At 42.7% G+C, this 23444-nt stretch overlaps 1 protein-coding gene across 1 annotated transcript; it reads left to right on the top strand.

The window, feature by feature from the left end:
- Nucleotides 1-5645: 5645 nt before the first annotated feature.
- LOC105870981 (rho GTPase-activating protein 20-like) lies at nt 5646-19590 on the top strand. The gene is made up of 7 exons (XM_075996821.1): nt 5646-5742; nt 7520-7697; nt 10728-10877; nt 13577-13618; nt 14258-14342; nt 17028-17105; nt 19415-19590. The coding sequence occupies exons 2-7, from the start codon at nt 7549-7551 to the stop codon at nt 19511-19513; spliced, it is 603 nt and encodes a 200-aa protein (XP_075852936.1). The 5' UTR covers nt 5646-5742; nt 7520-7548; the 3' UTR covers nt 19514-19590.
- Nucleotides 19591-23444: the final 3854 nt, after the last annotated feature.

The following is a 23444-nucleotide window of genomic DNA, read 5'->3' as shown; positions in this document are numbered from 1 at the left end:
GACTGTGGATTTGAGAAACGAAGAGCTCTTTGCAGTCAAGCACTGCACCTCTCACTACCTTCTTGGCGAGTCCCCAGTTACACTAAGTAGGCATTTTCCTGGATATGGATATTGGAACCATTTCCTTTTATAACATTAGCGGTGGATCCCACGTCTTTACATTCACTCAGGTGTCCGTCTGCTGCAGACCGATTGTGTGCATTTTTTGCTCCTGCAAATTCAGTTAATGACGATCAAGGCCTCCTGAGTATCTGTCCCATGATAAATCTGAGCACTGCCAGATCTCTAATTCATCCTGAGCAAGGCAGATAAACTTTTAGCCATATAACCATGTAGAGAAAATCACTTTGTGCTCGAAGCTAAAAACATTTCTGCTTGGGTCAACACATGGGACAAAGTTACAGCAGAAAAGTATGGAACATTTCATGAATCATGAATATAAATTAAGCAGACATTTCAAATATTTTGGGTGAGGCAATCACATTATATGTAACCAAAATGTTTGTACTCCCATAATATCTGAATAAAACAAAGAAATATCACCTCTCAACACATATACTCTTCTCTTTCTCCGCTCTCCCTCCCTAGTTAATTTCAAATTATTCTTTAAAGTTCATTGCATGTGACCTGAACTTTTTCCAGGAAGCCTTCCATGCCTACCCTCTCCACAGTCTAAGGAATGTCTCAGTTCTTTTAATATCTCCTGTCACTGGTTAATGTTTATTTGTAGTATTTATCAGAGTCTTGTGCTTTACTATTATTGGAGTGACTACTTAGTAAATTTGTCTCTCCCATTGAAACCTAAGTTTCCTGAGAGTGGGGCCTGGGTCTCTTTGGTTGTCTGCTACCCAGAGCTAACCAAGTGCCTTTCCCCTAAGACAGGTTCAAATACTATTTGTTGAATGAATCAAGTAAATGAAAGAGTGTCTTTTCCCGATCCATGGCACAAAAACTTTTTCATTGATTCATTCAAGAAAGTTGAATGTATCAAAGTGCATGAGAATCAAATGATAAATCAGATATAGACTCTTTCCTGGAAGTTCTTAGAGTCTAGTGGGCAATAAAAGATACGCATTCAAATAACAATTATAGGATGGTGTAAGGGAAATGATAAACGTTGTTAGAAAGGTCAAATTTCAGTCCTCCAAAGTTGCCAAAGAAAGGAGACTCTCCATGTGAGAAGAGTTTGGTGGCCTCAATGGCCTAGGCTTGTGTGACACGCAAATTCAGCTGGATTTTAGTCTGTAGTGTCACAGCACGGGTGCTGGGCTTGCAGGCATTTAATCTATCTCTGCAGCTGGCCCCTCTTCTGTGAAAAGGTCAGTTTTCTAGTGGAAAGGGAACCACGTTTTGACACAAGATGTTTTTAGCAGAATACTGTAAGTGTCTTAATATTGAAAAATTTAGAATGGTGAATAAGCACATGGAAAGATGTGCGCCATCATTAACCATCAGGGAAACATAAACTGATTCCACAATGTGATACCACTACACACCAATCAGAATGGATGGCATAAGAAATGACAACACCAAACACTGGTGTGGGTGTGGGGAGTGTGGATACTCACACTGTGCTGGTAGGAATGTGAAATGGTAATGCCACTCTGGAAAACAGACAGTTTTCCGGTTTACACAGTTCATTAAAAAAGTAAAGGTACAACTACTGTGGAATCCAGAAATCACGCTCTTGGGGATTTATTCCAGAGACATGAATACTTATGTTGATTCCACAACCTGCACACAAATGTTTATAGCAGTTTAATTTGCTATAGGACCAAATTGGGAACATCCCTGACATCCTTAAACAGGTGAATGGTTAAACCAACTGAAGTAGGGCCCTGCCATAGGATACTACTAAGCAATTCAAATAAATGAAGTGTAAGTACCTCAGGCCACAATGTGGATGAACGTCCCTTTCTGCTGAATGAAGAAAACAATCCAAATGGTGATAGATGGTATTATTGTTTATAAAAAGATGAAATTACAGAAATGGAGAATAGATAAGTGATTGCCATAAATTATAAATTATAAATCCCTTTGTGTTACCTCTTAACATTGAATGTGAATCTAGATTGATCAAAAATAAAAATGTTTAATTTCGAAAAGATACAAGAAGGTGGCAAAATCAAGGAAGCTAGTATGTCAGTTTGTCAGTTACGGCGTGAGCCTTAGAACCATGACATCACAATGGTCAGTGGTCCTGACGACAGACGAGTCCTCGGGCTTTAACATTTTTCCTTCAAGACTGCTCTCTAGCAGGTGCTGAGCGCTGGAGGGAAAGGTTTGTTCTCATCAATCCAAAAGTGCTCTAAGTATTTAGGGGGTAATCAAGCTCTCACAGCACAAGGTAGTCTTTTAATATACTGTTTTTGGTCATCAAAACAGACTAGTGATCCCAAGAAGTGTTCTATCTTGTTTCCTCTAAAACATGTGAACTACTTCTTAACTTCAGCACTGGCTTCCTGGACAGTGGCTCATACTCATAAGATTTAGTGGTGCTGAGCTCAAGAGAGCAGCCTTCCTGTTCTCAGGGTTAACACTTTCTTGGCTCTGTTGGAGACAGTTTTCTGTATCTGTGAAAATGTCTGCCTATTTTTGAGCATTTCTATGTTCTATTGAAACTAGTTGGTTTCACCTAGTATATGACCACAGAGTCCTGTTGGAGCTTGGTTATAGCTCAACCAAACAATATCTAAGTACTTCTTTTTGATTAGAAACTCTTTGATGTTTCCTATATTATTTGGTGTTCGATAGCAAATTTTGTCCCAAAATTTATTCTTGATTTACATAAGGTAAGAGCCAACTTTCCATATTTATCAGTTATCTGAATTTTGGTGCTAACATGAAAGCAATTTGTAAATATTTCTTCACACATCTCCACGAAATTTTTTAATGTATGTCAAGCTATAACTTGTCCTGTGTTTCCTTTTTCTTTATTACTTGATTTTAGATGCTTGGTGAGTAAAAACTATTAGATTTTATCTGAGGCTTCCTTGCAGAGTGTAGAATTGGGACTTAGGTAAAGAAAGTATGAAGTGATTTAATGGAAACAAACACACTTCATACAGAAGGGTATACATTGATTTAAAACATTATGGAAATATGACTTCTTTTGAAAAATTAGTTTTAACTGTCACTCTTATCAGAATGAACTGGCAGCAGATATCTATGGAGAACTTAAAGTTTGAGAATGCTTTTGCAACCCTACTTCATTTTAAGTTTCATTATAAACTTAGAAATAGATACTATTTTTCCAGGTTACTGTTCTATTTTATTACTGTCATTGACATTTTGCCAGATTACAGACATGGATGATCTAAATTTTTAAATCGTCTATGAGACATATTATGTATACAAGACATTGTATTGTGATTTCAATTATAAGAGTATCTCTAAGGATACTTCCAGCATAGTTCTTGGCTCTTGGCTCCACTCTTTGGGCCTTGGTTCTGCCCTCTGGCCTTTTGTCACTTCTTTCTGTGTCATCCTTTCCTTTCCATGAAAAGTGGCACGTTTACCAACGAGGGGTTGTCTCATTCTGTTTGCTGTCGGTAGGATTTGGGGATCTGATTCTTTTATTGTCAGCTCTTTCTTTATTTTTCAGTCTAGTCTGTCAGATTGTTTCTGCTGATAGAAAAATTCTCAAGAACTTTTGGGTCTTCCAAGGTTGTGACTGGCATTCACTTCACTAGATAGGAGTCAGGTCCCCCAGTTTGTCTGAGATAGTCCCTTGTGTATTTTTGTCTTCTGCCAAGGAAAACACCCAGGCTAGAGTGCAGTGGTGTCATCATAGTTCACTGCAACCAAAACCTCCTGGACTCAAGTGATCCTCCTGCCTTTGCCTCTAGAATATCTGGGACTATAGGCATAGCCACCACACCTGGTTAATTTTTTCGTAGAATCATGGTGCCCAGGTTGCTCTCAAACTCCTGGCCCAAGTGATCCTCTCACCTTGGCCTCCCAAAGTGCTGGCTTTTAGGCATGAGCCATCATACCCAGCCATAAAATTCCTGTCTTTCCACAGTTTGTTTAGGCTGATTTAGGTATGGGCTAAGGCAGGTTAGGTTAGTTAGTAATTTTCCGTCTCTCCCATCCATATCTAGGTTTTGTGAGAGTGGAGCCTGGGTCCCTTTTGTTGTCTGCTGCCCAGAGCTAACCAAGTGCCTTTCCCGTAGGACAGGTTCAAATACCATTTGTTGAATGAATCAAGTAAATGGAAGAGTTTCTTTTCCCCATCCATGGCAGAAGACTGTTTGATGTATTCATTCAACAAAGTTGAATGTATGAAAGTGTGTGAGAATCAAAAGACAAATCAGATATAGACTCTTTCCTTGAACTTCTTAGTGCCTAGTGGGAAATTAAAGATATGTATGGAAATAGCTACTATAGGATAGTGTAAGGGAAATAATAAACATAGTTAGAAAGGTCTAATTTCAGTCCTACAAAGTTACCAAATAAAGGAGATTCTCCATGTGAGAAGAATGAGGTGGCCTCACTGTCCTAGGCTTGTGTGACACCTTAAGTCAGCTGGATTTGAATGCATAGTGTCACAGCATGGGTGCTGGGCTTGCAGGCATTAAACCTGTCTCTGCAGCTGGACCCTCGCCTGTGAAAGGTCAGTTTTCTAGTGTAAAGGGAACCATGTTTTTAAATGAAATCTTTTTAGCAGAATACTGTAAGTGTCTTAATATTGAAGAATTGAGATGGTGAATTAGCACATGGAAAGATGTCTGGCATCACTAACCACCAGGGAAATGCAAATTCAATCCACAATGAGATACCACTACACACCAGTCAGAATGGCGACATACAAAGATGACAACACCAAATACTGCTGCGGGTGTGGGGAGTGTGGATACTCATACTGTGCTGATAGGAATGTGAAATGGTATCGCCACTCTGGACAACAGACAGTTTTCCAGTTTTCCAGTTCCATAAAAAAGTAAACTACAACTACTGTAGAATCCAGAAATCACGCTCCTTGGGATTTATTCCAGAGACATGAATACTTATGTTGATTCCACAACCTGCACACAAATGTTTATAGCAGCTTTATTCACTATAGGCCCAAACTGGGAACAGTCCTGACATCTTTAAACAGGTGAATGGTTAAACCAACTGAAGTAGGACCCTGCCATAGAATACTACTAAGCAATTCAAATAAATGAAGTGTAAGTACCTCAGGCCACAATGTGGATGAACGTCCCCTTCTGCTGAACGAAGAAAACAATCCAAACGGTGATAGATGGTATGATTCTGTTTATAAAAAGATGAAATTACAGAAATGGAGAACAGATAAGTGGTTGCCATAAATTATAAACGATGTGGAGAAGGGAAAAAGTTGGTGTGGCTGGAGGAGGGGCATTTAAAATCTCCTCGTGCTGATGGAAACGTCCTGTAACTGGATTGTGTCCGGTTAATATCCTGCTTGTGATATTTTACTCTAATTTGGGGAGATATCTTTGAGAGAAGCTGGATTAAAAGTTGATGGAATCTCTTTGTATTAGCTCTTAACACTGAGTGTGAATCTAGAGTGATCAAAAATAAAAACAGTTAATCTCAAAAGGATACAAGAAGGTGGCAAAATCAGGGAAGCCAGTATGTCAGTTTGTCAGTTACTGCGTGAGCCTTAGAACCGTGACATCACAATGGTCAGTGGTCCTGACGACAGACGAGTCCTCGGGCTTTAACATTTTTCCTTCAAGACTGCTCTCTAGCAGGTGCTGAGCGCTGGAGGGAAAGGTTTGTTCTCATCAATCCAAAAGTGCTCTAAGTATTTAGGGGGTAATCAAGCTCTCACAGCACCAGGTAGTCTTTTAATATACTCTTTTTGATCATTGAAAAAGACTAGTGATCCAAAGAAGTGTTCCAAGTTGTTTCCTCTAAAACATGTGAACTACTTCTTAACTTCAGCACTGGCTTTGTGGACAGCTCCTCGCATGGGAAGGCTTCAGTGATGCTGAGCTGAAGAGAGCAGGCTTCCTGTTCTCAGGGGAAACATTCTTGGCTCTGTGGGAAACAGTTTTCCGCACATGTGTGAAAATGTCTGTGTATTTTTGAGTGTTTCTGTGTTCTATTGAAATGAGTTGGTCTCACCTACTATGACCACAGAGTCTTGCTAGGGCTTGGTTATAGCCCAACCAAATGATACGTAAGCCCTTGTTTATGGTTAGAAACATTTTGATGTTTCCTATATTATTTAGTTTTCCATAGCAAATTTTTCCCAAAATTTATTGTTGATTTACATAAAGTAAGAGTCAATGGCCCACACTTATCAGTTATCTAAATTTTCTTGCTAATCTGAAACCAAATTGTAATTATTTCTTTGCAAATCTTCATGGCATTTTGTTTTATATTTGTGGGGCTATAAATTGTCTTGTGTTTCCTTTTTTTTTCTTTTACTGGATTTTAAATGCTTGGTGAGTAAAAACTATTAGATTTTATCTGAGTCTTCCTTCTTCCTTGCAGAGTGTAGCATTGTAGCTTAGGTAGAGTAAATATGAAGTGATTCAATGGAAACAAACACACCTCTTAAAGAAGTGTGTAGGTTGATTTAAAATATCAGGCAAATGTGACTTATTTTCTAAAAATTCAGTGTTAACTTTTCTCTAAGGGTGTCACGGTCACTCTTATCAGAATGAACTAACAGCAAATATTTATGGAGAACATAAAGTTTGAGAATGCTTTTGCTACCTTACATCATTTTAAGTTTCATTATAATCTTAGAAATAGATACTATTTTTCCAGGTGACTGTCCTATTTTATTACTGTCATTGACATTTTTCCAGATTAGAGAAATGGCTACTCTAATTTTTAAATTTTTAAATAGTCTTTTGAGATATAATGTGTATACAAGACATGTTATGTATTGTGATATCGACTATAAGAGAGTATCTCTAAGGTTAGTTGCAACATAGTTCTCTTAACTCTTGGCTCCACCTTCTGGGCCTTGGTTCTGCCCTCTGGACTTTTGTCACTGCTTTCTGTGTCATCTTTTCCTTTCCATGGAAAGTGGCCCATTTTGACGCTGAGTCTTTGTGTCATTTTCCCTAATATGGCCATCTAATCTTTGACAAAGCTGACAAAAACGATTTTGGTTTTTATGCAACTATAACACATCACTGCAAACTTCGTGCTTTAAAATAATAGGAGTTTATGGGACAGTTCTGTAGTCCAGACACTCAGGCGGGCTTGACTGGGTCCTCTGTGTGGGGACCCCAGAATGCTGGTGGAGGTGTGCAGAGCCGCACTCCTTATTCCGGCTCTGGGGAAGAGTCTGCTTCTGAGCTCACGTGTTTGGCTTCATTCAGTTACTTGAGGTTGTAGCATTGAGGTCCCCCTTTCTTTGCTCGCTGTCACCTGGGGGATGGTGTTGGCTCCTATGGGCTGCCTGTACTTCTTGCATGTGTTTACCACCAGTGGAGGTAGATCAAGTATAATTTTTAGATTTTGTCACCTTTGCAATTTGGCATACAGCGCTGTCACATATGTGACCACTGACTAATGCTGTCGTTTTCAGGGTGTTGTAGGAGAAGCTGTTTGCCTGAGATGGATGCCTGCAATGAGAAGATGATGTCACTGCAGGCCGCCGACCACACGCTGCTCACTGAGGGCCCCGTGAAACTGAAAAGAGGGTGGAGGATGCACAAGCGCCACCTCTTCTTGTTCACTGATGTGCTGCTTATTTCTAACACGAAGTACGTATATGCTCCACGCTCCCATGATTAGCATGAAACACATTTTCAGTACCAAATTGCATTTCCACCAACTCTTTTGGTAAGAAAATGTAAAGTAATTTTTTCTTCTGTGTCTACAAATACTTTGATCATTTATTCAACAGATATTCACAGAAGTCCAGTTCTTTTCTGTGACCCTGTAGAGAATATAATGTAGAATGTGACAGACAGGGTCACTCTTGCTTGGGGTGACACACAGATGACACCAATAAGGGTGGGGGAATTGCAGAGTGTGACCAGCGCCCTGATAAGAAGACAGCACAGGGGCCATGTGGAGAGAAAGATGGATGACGCTGAAGAGCAGTTGTTCGAGAGGCCCCTGTGAGGTGACATCTATAACCCAACCCAAGGGCTGAGAAGCAGCCACCATGTCTAGATGTTGGACTGAACCTTCCAGGCTGAGGAACAACAGGCCTAAGTAGGCACAGCTCGGCCCTCTGCAGGGAGGGGCCCAGGCTGGCCAGTGCGACGGGAGACTGACGCAGGCAGCGTGAGGTCGGGTACAGCCCAGGGGGCTGTCGAGGTCTGGTCACACAGGGACCCTGAAGGCCGTAGGAAGGGGTTGAATACTGTGCACACTGGAGAGGGACCAAATCAGGTGAGTCCTTTAGCAGATTGTCCTGGCTGTTGCTAGATTGCTGGGCAGGGACGATTGGAAGCAGGGAGACAGTGAGGGGAGGCAGGAGCCCTGACACATGGTGACAAGGACTTTGTCTCCAGAGTGCCAGGAAAAACGAACAAAGCAGCACACAGATTTGGCGCACAGGTTGGCGACAGAAGGGGGCACTTTGCTGTCAGCGGCCACACAGGTGCGGTGCCAGCCTGGCGAGCGCTGAGTGCGGGCAGAGCTGCAGCCGCGGGTGGTGGGGACTGGGCGGTCTTGGCTCTGTCTGCCTGTCCAGCTCCATTTGTACCATTTGTGAAATACTGTGAGAGACAACGAGTATTTTAACAAATAAAATCTTATCCAGAAGCTTTTCTTACTAGAGAAAAAGAAAACTGTTCTCTGTTGCCCTCACCCTGCCTCCGGGTAAGTGTGTGACACATAAGAGGAGCAAAATGAAGGGGTTGTATTTGTAAATGTTACATGTAATCTGAGTGGCAATAATAATGGGTGTGATGTATCAGGCGCATGTTACGGGCTAGGTGCTGGGCTAAGGTGTTGATGACCTAATCTTGTCTAACCCTAACAGCTGCAGGTAAGACAAGGCCGTCTGCCTGTCGTGCAGAGGGTCTTGGTGGCTGCAAGTCTCCTGCCTGCCCCAGTTAGCACATCAGGGTCAGTGACGTCCACTTTTGAAACCAGATCTCTTCATTTCGAAGCTCAGGCTTTTTACCCAACATGTGGCATTGCCACCTGTATTCTTTCTTTTTGTTTGTTTGTTTCTTTTCTTTTGAATTACATAGAATATTCCACAACTATATGGTTTTTCTTTTGCTATGGAAACCAGCCTTTCCATTGTAGTGAGTAAAAGACCAACTCTCCTCTGGTTGGTATCTAGTAAAAAATGGGACAGAAGGATCAGTGAATGGAGCGATGAATGAGAAGCCCAGCCAGCAAAAGAATCAGAGACAAAGATAATAAAATATGCTTTGGGTGAGAGAAATCGCCTACAGGTGTAGCTAGAGAGGTGCTGATGTCATCAAGAGGACAGAGGGAGAGAGACTGTCTGGGCCTTGGCATGAGGTCCATGCGAAGTGCATGAAAGAGCCACAGAGAGAGGACAGGTCATTATTTCAACAGAAATGGAAACTAGCTATCGTTCTCTATATTTAGCCAAGGAGAGTATATATAGGAAGCTCCAGTGTGTCGGAGGGGTTCTCTGGCCGTACTAGAAACATCACAGATGTCTCCCGTTACTTTCCTACCTGCCCTCCAAGGCCAAGATGATTATCTTCTTCAGCTTTTAGACATGAAAACATAGGCTGGGAAAGGCTCAGTGAGTGGCCCAGGCTCATACACGGGGACTCTGTGGGGAGGGACTCGAGTCCAGCCCGCCTTTATCCCAGGGCTGTGCTCTCCCTGCCACGTTTCCTTGTACCCAACAGCGCTCAGCCTGAGCCATGAACAATCAGCAACCACGCTCTGCTCTGTTTCCTAGGACCTTGCAGACCATGTACGTTGCGTTTGTAAGGGGAACATGTTCTCCTTCACTTCTGTTTCTCTGTTTCTCTTTTTGTAAACTGTGATAATATTTAGGGAGAGGAGACTTGTGTTCTCTTACCAGAAGCCATTTCTATTGTCCCGGATACTGCTATCATCTTAATAGTTTTATAGAACCAACAATACTCTACCATAACATTTTATGTTAGGACAATGTTTCCCGTCTGTTAGGAACATTCCATCTATTCAAGAGCTGAATTTTTAGTTTGATCGACCCATTATCATGGAAGATGTACAACATTTCTTGTTTATTGCACAGTGCTTATGTATAGTTCTTTGCATATACTCGACAGTTTTATGATGTGATAAAATTTATAACAATTTAAGAATGTCCTTGTTTAAGAGACTCAGTGTCTCAAAGATTATTTTACAGACTTTCTACACCCACTGAGATTATTAGAAAGTGTCAGTGATCTAAGGCATTTGAACTTGGTTTATAAGCCCAAGGCCCTTGAAATAGACAAAACAGATTTTGTTGAGAAGACGCGTGTAAGTGCTGAATGCTGCCACTTTGTACAAGTTTTTAGGACAATTTTTAGGCAATGAGCTATAATCATTTGCATAGTAATCATGTGAGTACAATTATGATCACTGTTAACACGAGATAACAGTAGCCCCTGCAATAGCAAAATCATTTCTTCCCTGTCACAGCTCATTCTCAGATGCACACAGGTTGTAACGGTCGGTCTGAGCATCGCTGTGCTGTGCACCATGGTAACCGAGAAACTGAGGCACGCTGTGCCCGGAGCAGGGAGAGCAGGATTCTCACCATGAGCTCCCTGCTGTCATTTAGGACACTAACAGTTCTTGCTTGATTATATTTTTAGGTATAAAAAGACATTTAAAATAAAACATGAGATACCACTGAGCAGCCTGTGGACAGCCGACTACCTGGACAAAAAAGTGAAAGGCCACACCGGTGCCGGACAGTCCTTTATCTTGGGCTGGCCCACGGTCAACTTCGTGGCCACCGTCAGGTAAGTCCCACAGTGGGGCCCGGGCTAACGTGGGGTAGCTAGGAAAGGCCACGCAGAGTGGGAGCCAACTTCATATGGTCTAGGACAGATTGAAAAATGTAATTAATTTTCTCCCTGAATCTTCTTAAAAAGGAAAACACTTTAATAGGATGTATCCTAAGCCAGTAACTCACTTCTTGGGCTTCCCTGTGACACTTGCATGCTACGTGCTTTCCCGAAAGCGGCTTTTATGTCAAATATGTTCAAATGGATAGTCAGATAATGAGACCTAATGGGGAAATTTCCTTTAGTTTTGATTTGTGGTTTTTCAACAGGGCTCTTTGAGCTACTTGGTGAGTGGGTGTTCAGGGGCTGAGGAAGGAGACTTGGAGGAGCGAGACTCTAGGGCTGCGGTCCCCAACCCCTGGCTGTGGACGGGCACCAGTCCAATCTATTATTGACCAGGCCACAGAACTGTGCCTTCCCACCCCCCCAACACCTGTCTGTAGAAAAATTGACACTGGTCCCTGGTTCCAAAAAGGTCAGGGACAGCTGCTCTAGGGCTTCCTCTCCAATAACCTCCCCTCCATGGCCAGGTATTGGCTGTGTTTTTAAACTACTGGAGTAGATCTTTCTTCATCAAGTATTATTCAGTAGTCCAATTATGTTTGAAAAGTTGCTTTTCTACTCCCAACTTAATTCCCTGAAGAAACAGTATTTAATCATACAAACACAATTCTTCATATCATCAAATACTCGGTTGCCTTCATTGTTGCGCACCAGATCATCCTATTTGGTATCTGCAGGGAGGCGGTGAGCTGAAACAAAGGTGTGATCCTTAGGGTGCAGGTTAGTCCCCCAATACACGTTCTCAGGCTGGCAGGGGACGGGCAGCGTGGCTTCCTCCCCTGAACACCCTGAGCTGCATTCTCGGCTTCACAGAGCTGGTGCAACGCTCGCCTGCTGCTAGAGCAGCCGCACGCCACGTCTCGTACGAGTTTTACCCGTTGAGAGTTCATCCCCCCACTCAACACCCTTCTCTCCTCTCCTCCTCACTTCGCTCTGCCAAACTCCTACCCATCACCAGGAAGCCGAGACGACTGAAATGTTTCCACGTTGCTAATTTACTAAATTCAATAATGCAATCATTGACTTAAAACATTTCCAAAGCACATTGCGAAGAAATTCATGTTTGTATCCTTCCCTGCACGTCTTCTTTCCCCGACGGATTTCTCTAAAGGTTATCAGCTCCTGTTGCTTTAGGTCTTCTCCATGTCGCAGGTGAAAGAGAGCAGTTTAAATTGGGAATGTATGAAGTCTTTGATGATGGAGTTTCCAAGAAACGTTTTATTTTAATGAGGGGAAATGTGGAAACTAGATTTACACGTGTTATGTTGGCTATAAAGCTATGCGAATATGTCTAAGCCATTTACAACAATGTCTGGCACCTGGTTCTTTTGCTAATTACTGTGATTACTCCTCGGTAAATTGGCATGAGTAACTAAAAGTGGTGCCCATGTGTGTGTGGGTTTGGGGCGAATGGGTGGTCCATCTCCGGAGTCACAGGTCCTGAGACGGTGCGGAGGTGGGAATTGGGAGCTGTTGCTGGTAGATATAGGGCAGGTGGCAGCCCGTGCAGGAAAGCTTGCTAGTTCTGTAACAAGTTAAACATACAATTAGCATTTGGCTCAGCAATTTCGTATCTGGGTACAGATCCCACAGAAAAGAAAACCTAGAACCACCCAAAAATTTGCACTCTGATGTTTATAGCAGCATTGCTCATGATACCCAAAACACAGAAACAAACCAAATATTCACCAACTGACGAATGGATGGACAAAATGTGGCATAAGGGCTGGGGACAGCAGGGAATGGAGAGTGACTGCTTAATGGGACCAGGGTTTGCTTTCGTTTTCAGAAAATGTTCTGAAACAAGATAAGGTTGATGGTGGCACAATATTTTGAATGTACCAACTGTCACTATTGGTCAGTTTTATGTTATAGATAATTTACTACAATTTAAAAAAATTACTAAGTGATAAGTCTATGTATGAATGTGCCTTCAAACTTTTCTAACTCAAACATTACATGCTACAGTGAAATGGCAGATTAAATATTAATCATGACTAAGCCGTAGGTGAATTGATCTTCATCAGAGGATCACACTGATGAAGAACAACTATTCTAGAAACTGCTTTAACACCTTGCACTTTTGCTATGTGTAGAAAGAGATAAAAATGTGTGAAATTTTTCCTCCTAAAAACATTCTTGTTTCTGGGCCAAGAGTGTCCCATGCAAATGCTGAATTTCTTAAGTAGGATTTAATCTGGATAATAATATTCTTTCCATCGGAACAGCACTTGAAGCTAGGAGAACACACTGAGGTTTAATTAACCCCTTTCTCAGCTATGGAAACTGCAGCTCAGAGTGGTTGAGTGACTTGCCCGTGATCACATACCTTGCATCACATAGTTGCAATCAAGTGATTCAACTCCACACCAGCCTCTCCTCTTCCCTGGGATCTACTTCCCTTCCTCGTGTGCTGCCTGTGGAAGGGCAGGTTCCTCCAGTGCCCAGTTGTGCGGAAGGCACAATTTACACACGCACCCACATCAGTAACAGCTGGCTGCTGATGCTCCTATCCGGAAAGACAGTCTTAATGTGTCAGTATGAATATCTTACGTAGTTTAATTTTTTCCTCCCATTTCTTAAAATTGCAGTTCTTCGGAACTAAAGAAGCAATGGATCTCTTTACTGCAAAGGTATTTTGTCAGTATATATATTTAAAATCTTTAATTTGTGACAGAAAAATGCACATCTCAGCAAAGCAGTGTCCCCAAACTATTCCCCTTTTTCTTAATGGAAATTGTTAGACTATCTTCAAATAACATCTTGTTTAGATATACCCTGTTTGCTTCTGTAAATAATGGACTCTCTTTTACATGCATGTTTTGTTTACTTTTGAGGGAGTTCTGGATATCACTTTCATCCTTCCCTCCTGTCCAACTTAGGAGTTGGAGCTAATATTATTCCCCAGACATGTATTAAATTTCCATAAATGGGAGTTACTCTCCTGAGCAATTCTCAACGCAACGGCTCCTTTCCATCCTTGGCCCCGGGAAGGTTCTGGGCTCTCCGGTCCAGGCAGGAGTGCTTGAGAGCTGGATCTGCTGCCCAAATCTCACATCACAGGGCAACCTGCTATTTTCTGGGCTATGTCTTATTTTTCTGAAACATTTTTCATGGTTTTTCAACCCATAATTTGCCTTGCTGAAGTCTTTCCGTATGTTTTAAAAATAACACAATGTATATTGAACATACTAGCAGCATAGATTGATTTGCCAAAAAGCTATTAGCTAATCCATCCTGCCCTATCTTGGGCTACTGTTGAATTTGATTAGGTACATCTGTCTTGCCAAAGAGAAGGAGGAACCAAAGACCATTCCCCTTCAGATCCTGACTGCGGACGTCAAGAAATATTCCCATGTAAGTGTGTTCATGACCCAAAATTAAATTCCAGTTTCCTGATTAGGCAGAATGAAGGAGAGAGAGAGAGGAATAGAGATGGAGGTGGTAGAGATGGGGGAGGAGAGGGAAAGAGAGGGGTTACAATGACATGTATATTAAAACTTTGTGACAGATATTTTCTATTTTTATGTTTATTGAAAATAATTGTACATATTTTGGGGAAAATAGTGATATTTAGATACATAGAATGTATAGTGATCAGATCTGGGTAATTGGCAAATCCATCATCTCAAATGTATATCATTGAGAACATTCAATATCCTCTCTTCTGGCTATTTGGAAATATATACTATTATCAACTATGGGCATCCAACAGTGCTATAAAACACTGGAACTTCTTCTTCCTAACTGGCTATAATTGTGTGTCCTTTAACAAATCTCTCCCCATCTCCCCTTTCCCCATGCCCTTCTCAGCTTCTGGTAACCTTTGTTCTACTTTTTACTTCTATGAGATCAACTTTTCTTAGCTCTTGCATGTGACTGACAACATGCAGTTATTAAACCTTTTGATTTTGTCCACTGGTTCCTCAGGCTCTGTTAATTATTTTCAAAACTTTTTTTCCTCCTTCAGGCTAGATACTTTCTATTGATCTGTTTTCAAATCCACTGACCATTTCATTTGTCATCTCAATTATGCTGTTTAGCCCATCCAGTAATTTTTTTCTTTCAGATATTTTTCAGATATAAAATTTCCATTTTAAATATTTTCTATTTCTATGCTGAGATTGCTTATATATTTGTGCTTTATGAGCACATTTCTCTTTACATCATTGAGCAGAACTACAACAGCTGTTTTTTGTCTCATCATTTGAACGTGTAGAACATCTTGATTTTATCTTCAGCTCCTGAGAACTGGTCACCGTTTCCTGGTTCTTCTGATATCAAGTAACACTTCAGCTGACATGGAAAAAATAGTTATTTCCATTAAAAATATTTTTAAAGTTATTTGTTTACAAAGAGCTGTATCTACTGGAATTTATGTTTGTCTACAAGGAGAATGGCATCAATAAGAAAAACATATATCCTTGTATTATGATCTTGAACTTAGTGTTAATATATTCTTTGTGCCATGACAAGTCATTGTTCTACAAACCACATAAATTAAGGAATGATGATTATCATTTTAAAGAAGACTTTTTACTTTACAAAAGGTTGCATGGTAGAGTTTATATATTATGTGGAAGGACTCTCAGGCATCTTAAAGACTAGTAGAACCTTTGCCTCTAATTAAATCCCAAGCTAAAGCCCAGTGTTTGTACCGTCCCAGACCTGCCCATAGAAGCCACTGACATCCATAAGTTTGGATGCTCTCAGCCCTGCTGCTGGCTTTTTTTTCACAATTGTTAGGCCTACAAGTAGCATAATTTGAAATCAATTTAATATGCCTTTCTTTACAAAAACCCAATTAAAAACTTTTAGGCCATCTGTCATGTCAAGCAGTTAGCCTGTAAGATAGAAAAATACAACAAAAGTGAAAGTAATGATTTATCAAAACGTTTCCTTTAACTTTTCAAATTCAGGAAGTTCAATAGATATTAGTTCAGAATCCTATTAATTTTTACATTTTCTACAAATGGCCTTCCTATTTTTATGGAGCAGATTATCAATGAGAGGTGCAGTAGACAGCTATTTTGGAGCTCCTATTCCCTGGCAGAGCTGAGAATGGAATGTAAATATCTAAAATTTTCAGTCTTGAGTCCTAGATTCATTGTTTTTATTTAATGGTCTCAATAGATTTCAACAATAAAAATCTTAGCAAGGGAGATGACTGACACAGAGAAAGTGGTAGCTACATAGTGGTTTAAAAATGTATTTTATAGCCAGTTCTTATTCTGATGCTACTAGAACTGAATGTGTGATGCGCAAAGGAATAAAGAAAAACACAGCTTAGGAAGAGAGGGAATGGGTCCAACTTCTCCCCTTTAAACTCGCCCCTGTGTTGTGAAATAGTCTCTTGAGGCTGAGGACCAGCCCCTGTGGCCTCTCTGGAGTCTTTGTCTTTCTCCTTCTTAACTAAGTTGTTATATTTTGAGTGCCAGAAATGCCTTATTTTAAGAGAAATTCGTGTTCTACTGAAATTCTTTCTACTGGCTTCAATTTATGTACTCAGTGGTCCCCAAACACTTTGTTTGCACCAGGGGCCATTTGCATGGATTTCCAGGAGGAGGAGAGGTGGGGAGGTGTAGGGAGGGGTGGGGAGGGAGGAGGGAGGGGGAGGAGGCTGAGCTCAGGCAGTGATGTGTGTGACAGGGAGCGGCTGTCAATACAGATGGAGCTTCCCTTGCTCACCTGCCCACCCACCCATGCTCCCCTCTCCCTGTGCAGCCACGTTCACAGCTCACCTCCTGCTGTGTGGCCGGTTCCTCAGTTTCACGGAAGACAATTTTCCCACCCATGGGGGTGGGTGTTTTGTGGTGGCCTGCCCTGGTTCCTGCCAGGCCACAGGCGCTGGGGACCACCTATATAAAGAAAGGGAAAGAAATTGCAATGAAGATTCCTGTTCTACATGTGCTTTTACTTTGTCATTACCTAGAAACAAGCTTTGCCTTTTACAATATGGATAATAATTTGACAATAATTATGTAATCATATGATTTAAAATTTATAATTTATAGTAATTTTTCTCATTTCTCTTTTTTACAGTCTGTTACAGTAAATGTGAAAAATTCAGACACTGTGAATGACACCATCAATATGTCACTAGCAATGCTAGGACTCAGTGTAAGTTGCTTACAGCTATTTTTAGTTAAAAACCCACTTTGGCTTTTGAGATTCATGTATATTAAAATATACATGTATGTATATACACACACCCCTTTTTGTTTGTACAGTGCATCTCCCATGTTAAGACAGCTCATGCTTATAGATATCAGAGTCATATTTTGTTCCCTTACATTTAGAAATTAAAGACAGCAGAGATATTAGTTTATATACGCATACTATTATTGCTTACTTGTTTTAACTGTTGTGTGAACTGAAAGTCATAGCACAATGAAATTAGGCTATAATTTTAGAGTGCTAATAACATGTATTTTTATTACATGTATTTTACACATATCCAATAAAATGTTGGTAAAATTCTTAATAAGAAATTTCCAACCTCTTATATTAGATGGTTCTTTCAATATCTTCTCTGCTGGTTTCTCCCCCGCCATACCCACTTACCCTGATCATCACCCCAGGACTCAATATCAGCATGAAAATGCACCTTTTGTTGTAAGTTTTGACATAAAGAAAGCCTGGCTAGAAGCTCTATTGCTGGGTGCTGTTTCTGAAAATGAGAATGGGGAAAGGAGACAGGATTTGAATGAGACCATGGATTTGGGTCACTGAGGTACACACCATTCTCGTCTTCTTTTACCTTTAAGTGTCTGTTCCTTTATGTTTCGATGGGGCTGGTAGAGGTTGTTGAGATTTTTTGGTGGAAGAGACGGGCATATTTGAGGATAAGTATGAGGACCCTTTAAGGGGGAAAATGAAAGTTGACAAAATGAGAACTTTTATTAAAGAAAGTGACATTCAGGTGGACAGAAACTGAAGGAAGCACTTGCAGCATGGCTCCTTATATAAATCTCCCAGGAAATGTGAAAATTTCTTGCTATTCTGATATGATGTCCAAGATTTGTATTTAAATTGTGTGTGACTGCCTGGTAAAATCAAGCCCCTTGAAAGCTCAGGGCAACCAGAATTTGGCACGAGAAATCAATTATTTCTGTACTACTGGAATTTAATAGTATGTTTAAAATAAAATTGAATTTATATATACTGAGTAAAGCAGACACCCCCATGTTGCTTTCTCCCCTATATCACATATGTGCCCTCAATGAGAATTAAATCTTGGGAGAGAGTAATTTTAGGAATGAGATTGGAGAGATTAATTTCAAATAAAATACAAGTTAATTTTATTTTAAGTTGGTGGTTTTCCTTTGCTTAAAGTGATCAGTCTCACCAGACAAGAAGTAATTTCTATTTTAATGATAAATTGAGGTTATTTAGCTATATGTATACATGATATAAGGGATTCCAATGTGTTTTCAACCTCAACCTTGAAAGGAAAATATTTTAATAGATCTCACTTCCTATTTTGAAAACAATGTTGAGTGGATTTAGCACTGTGTGTGTGTGTGAGTGTGTGTGAGTGTGTGTGTGTGTGTGTGTGTGTGTGTGTGTGTGTGTGAGTGTGAGAGAGAGAGCCTCCATAGCTGGGACACTCTGTAAGGACAAGGCCCTGATTTCTAATCAGGAATGAAGGGTGACCATAGTCTCCATCACCAGTGATGGAGACTCTACTTGAAACACATTTTTGCTTTAGCCTCTCATGAAGAACTCTTTAAAATAACTCAACAGAGTCTATATAACTTAGATTTGTTTGTTTCAAGTGGGAATTCCAGTATAGTGGGGTGACGCTTCTGCTGGAGGTTATAGTTTTCTGCATCTGGCCTGTTCTCCAGGTGAGAGTCCTTGTCCCTTGTTTGAATGAAAGGCAGCAGCTGACTTCACTCTGCCAGCTCCTCGGGCCTCTGGGGCATCTGTCTCCTCTTGCTCAAGGTTGTGGCTTACGATGCCTTCCACATTTCACTGTGCTCAGGCGTAGTCACGTGGGCGAATGTCGTCCCTGCCGGGATGACAGGCTCGACTGGGCAGAGACAGGTGACGGCAAAGCGTAATGTTCTACAGAGCCTGGGGACAGCAGGACCCTCTGGGCTAACGTTCCCTGTGTTAGTGAAGGAGCATGAAGTGATTTCTACTCCATGGGTCTCTCAGAAAGAAAGGGGCTGACTGTGTGAGGGTCCACAGACCCAGGCCCAGCAGACGGGAGAAGGCAGGAATCTGGGGGCGTCTGTTGCAGGCTGGGAGGGGCACAGGGGCACTGATGTTGGCACCGTTAACCACCCAATGCATTGAGCATCACTTCTGCTGTCCCAGTGGTTTTCCTTTTCGGAAATGTGGACATGATAAAGCAACGTGTTCTTCTTCAAGCATTTACCATGAAACATTTGGCGTAAAGCTTGGTTCTTTGTGTCTCCAAGGGATCTGAGCAAGAATATCAGCTGAGTGTCAGTCGTGGCAAGAAAGGAGCCCCACAACCACTCATCGGTGAGTGTCACGGACAATGTAAATGGGAGTGACTGGGTCCAACACTGGAACTCTGAAGTCTCAAAGTATTGATTGTTCAGTCTTAAGCTTAAATACCTGTAAAAGTAAAATATCCCTTGCAATATTCATTCATACATTTAATAAATAATTACTAAGCACTTCCTTGATCCCAGGGACTTGATAACATCTCTTCATTCAGCAACTTATGTTCTGGTTGGAGAGAAAAATAATAAATTTTCCTGTCTGCTTTTTCACTTGACAAACAGCTTTCTTGAAGAAAAATCTCTTTTTTCTGTTATGAAATTAAAATGGATTGGGATTTCTTTTTCTCCATACAATTATTTTTCATATTTCAGTGCTGAAGTCTTTGGTTCCATTTCCTATTAGGTACCCTCTATTTTAGAAGAATCTTATAAAATCCACTCTTGCCTCTTAATCCAAGTACAAATATTTATTTAACAGTGCTCTATGGGCAGAACAATCTCAGCATCATAAAGATAGTGGAAGAATCACATTGAGACTCTTGAAGTCTTCTCTGCCTGACCAACCTGTGCTTTGCCATTTTTAGGTTGAATTTTCTAGCATTTGTTCTTGAAGTTATTGATAAATAGATTGTATCTCTCTCAAAATAGTGATTAGAACACATTAGCTAAGAAAAAAATAATTCTTGCATCAGCAAGTTTGTTCAGTGGGGCTAATAGAGAGATTAAATCAAGGGAAGGGCAGCATCATGAGTGGGATGGTTTCTGTGGGAAATTCACGGAGTAGTCTCTTTGTCTGAGTCATCTTTTCTTTTTATCCTTTCAACAATCTTATGAGGCCATTCCTGTGTAATTCAGGATGTTTTCAAGTGATCTGAACAATCTAAAATACCAAGGTTTTCTCTATGTAATGTACATCCCAGTCCTAGAATACAAGGTGTCACCAAGTATGTAGCTGAGGACAAATCCACCCCCATGTGTCATGGGTGTGCTTGTTTTCTTTTTTTTTCCTTTTCTTTTCACAGTATTGACATCTCTGTAAAAGTGTCATCAAGAAAGTGGGGAAAAATAAAACAAATACTGGAAATATACTTATTTTAGTACAGTGTACTAATTTTGGATAAAACATTGTCTATGGTAGATAATGTTTAGGCTTAGAGCAGCTCCACTGGTCGTGGCCAGCTCTAAGGGACCCTAAGGCCCGTCACTCCTGGCTGGCGGCCCCTTAGTTATTCTGAGTGCATCTTTCAACGTGCTCCCATTTCTCACTGGTGCATTAACACCTAGTTATCCCTATGATTTGAGTTTGTTGTTTGCTTTCATGGAAGCTTCTGGTGCCCTAGAAAACAAAAATTGCTGTAATTGTGTTCTGAACGAAGCATGACCGAGTTACATTCCGTGATCAATCAGAAATGGAGAGAGGGTCTCCGCAGCGGGAGTGCGGCTGCCCTCTTGTGCCCCAAGCCCCGGGCGCAGCCTGCACGGCGCGGCGCGCTCGCGGCCTGGGGGGTTTGCTCACGCCGGCCCCGCCTGCGTGAATCCACACTCTGATTTCTCTCCACACAGGACACGAACACCCGTTCCACATTGCCATGGATTTTCCTCAAGCCGCGACGCCCCTGCCGCCAGGGCCAGGGCAGGCCGGCGCTCCTTCCTTCCCGGAGCGGCCGCCCGCGGACGCCCGCTTCGCGCTCAAGCCCAGGCGCCCGGCCAGGCGCGGGAGCGGTGAGCCTCCCCTCCCCGCCGCGCGGGCCGTCTCCACTGCGGGCGCTCCGACGCGGCTGTTCCCCGCGCGGGCCGTCTCCACTGCGGGCGCTCCGACGCGGCTGTTCCCCGCGCGGGCCGTCTCCACTGCGGGCGCTCCGACGCGGCTGTTCCGCGCGCGGGCCGTCTCCACTGCGGGCGCTCCGACGCGGCTGTTCCCCGCGCGGGCCGTCTCCACTGCGGGCGCTCCGACGCGGCTGTTCCCCGCGCGGTCCGTCTCCACTGCGGGCGCTCCGACGCGGCTGTTCCCCGCGCGGGGCAGCAGGGGGCGCCGGCAGGCACCCGACGCCTGCGCAGAGGCTGGCTTAGAGGAGCCTCCAAGGTCTGCAGTCAAGACCTCGCCCACTCGGGGAGGGCTTTTTCATTCCTGTAGGCAGGCGGTGCTCGCCCTCGCGTCCCCAGCACTGCGCACGCGCCAGCGCAGGGGCGCCCTCTGTCCCGCCGGGGAACTCGCGTCTTCCCGCCCCAGGGCTTCCGCAGTGCCTGGGACAGAGAAGGTGGCGATCAAACGGCCCAGGACTCAGACACCCAGAGTGAAGGGTCCGGAGGAGCAGAGTTATGGAGTGGGACTGGGATGTGTTGGGGACCGCGCTCAAGTGCCCTGAGGTTCCGGCTTAAACTGAGTTCCCAGCGCCGCCTCGCCCCCAGCCAGCTTGCCCGACAGGTGCGCGCCACCCTGGTCTGGACGGCAACTGGCTGAATGTCCACGGCTGGGGTTTCCTTTAATCTTCCTTCTTGCCATGTTTTCCCTACCGTCAGAGGAACCTCCCGTTGCTACTGCTTTCTCTAGAGAAAATGTCTTACTAATTTGGGACATATTTTGCCAGGAATAGAATTTCTACTTGAAATATTTTTATTTTTGTGACTGTTAGTCCAGAAGCACAAAGTCTCAAAAATATAGGTTTTTAATATTCATACCTTAATTCAAGCATGAGCAAACCACTTACGCAAACCTTTAACAAGGGCTGTTTAAGAAAGGCTAGGCTTCTATTTCATTCCCCCGTACTTTTCATTGCGATAACACGTTTTCTTTGTTTCAGAGGCAACGCGAACTCTCGCACCAAATAATGTACATTACAAAAGGTGCAGCTAAGCCTGAGAATACTTTTTCAGAAAGTACAGGGCTCAGTGTCTACTTTGCTCTCTGGCTTTGTTCATACAGTAGCTGGATACACAGCTTTGTGTCAAGGGAGAGAGCCCCCTTTTGAACAGCATCCTTTTACTCAAGCTAAATGACAGACACATTTGGATAGTTTCAGAAGCAATAAAATCAGGTTAAGAAGAGGGAAGCCAGGTTGCGTATGACAACTCAGCCCACATATTAACAGGGACTATATTAAACATTGGCACATGTTGACATACAGAAATATCCCTGTGGATTTAAGAACGTGTTTGCTTTCATCTTACATCATTGTAAAATGGTAGGGGTGCGAGTGTCAGGTAGGGTGGTGCTGCCTGCGTGGCTGCAGACCTCCTGGAGGCTGCTGAACCCGAAGGGGAACGGGGGCGAGGTCTGCTCTGTGGACAGGAGCCTGGCGTCTGGGGCACCTAGGCCATCTGAGCGAGGAATAAAATTACTTTTATCAAGAATGCTAGGATCCACGCTTTGTGCTGAGTAGTATGTCCTATCACTCCGCCCAGGGAGGCATAGGGAGCATCATTAGTGTTAAAGTTGAGCAAACTGAAGCTCAGACAGTTTGAGCGGCGTGTCCAGCTAGTAGCAGCGGCAGGAGTCCGTCTGGGCCTCCCCGACCAGCGCACGGGCCTCGCCCAGGCAGATGCACACGGCGATGCACTCAGCGTCCCGGAAAAGCCAGGCGGACAGGAGTTTAAGGACCTTGGCGAAATGTTGCCCCTGTGTTCATCCTTCTGCAACTTGGCTCCTCTGTTGACTTTTCAGTATTTGGTACAAGTAGGTCATTTAAGACAATATTAAGGCACCTGATTAGGAAAGCATTCCTAGCTGAACAGTAGAAACTTTGAACTCAGCCTCTTCTTGCTGATAACCTTCTCGTTCAATAGTTCTTTCTCAGCATTCCTTTGGCAGAGATACTGGGTAGATAGAAATCATCTTTGGGTACGTGGCAGGTGTCACAAGGCACAAGTCCACCCGGGGTCTTTCGGTACAACCGAGGCAGAGTAGAGAGCAGGAAGCAAGTCATCATGGAACTGCAGCCTCCACACTGGAGGGGCGAGAGGCCGGCTGAGAAGAGGGACA

This window comes from Microcebus murinus, chromosome 22, assembly GCF_040939455.1.
Source record: "Microcebus murinus isolate Inina chromosome 22, M.murinus_Inina_mat1.0, whole genome shotgun sequence".
Taxonomy (NCBI): Eukaryota; Metazoa; Chordata; class Mammalia; order Primates; family Cheirogaleidae; genus Microcebus; species Microcebus murinus.
The sequence above is the reverse complement of the archived record's forward strand: the minus strand, read 5'-3'. Positions and strand labels throughout refer to the sequence as shown.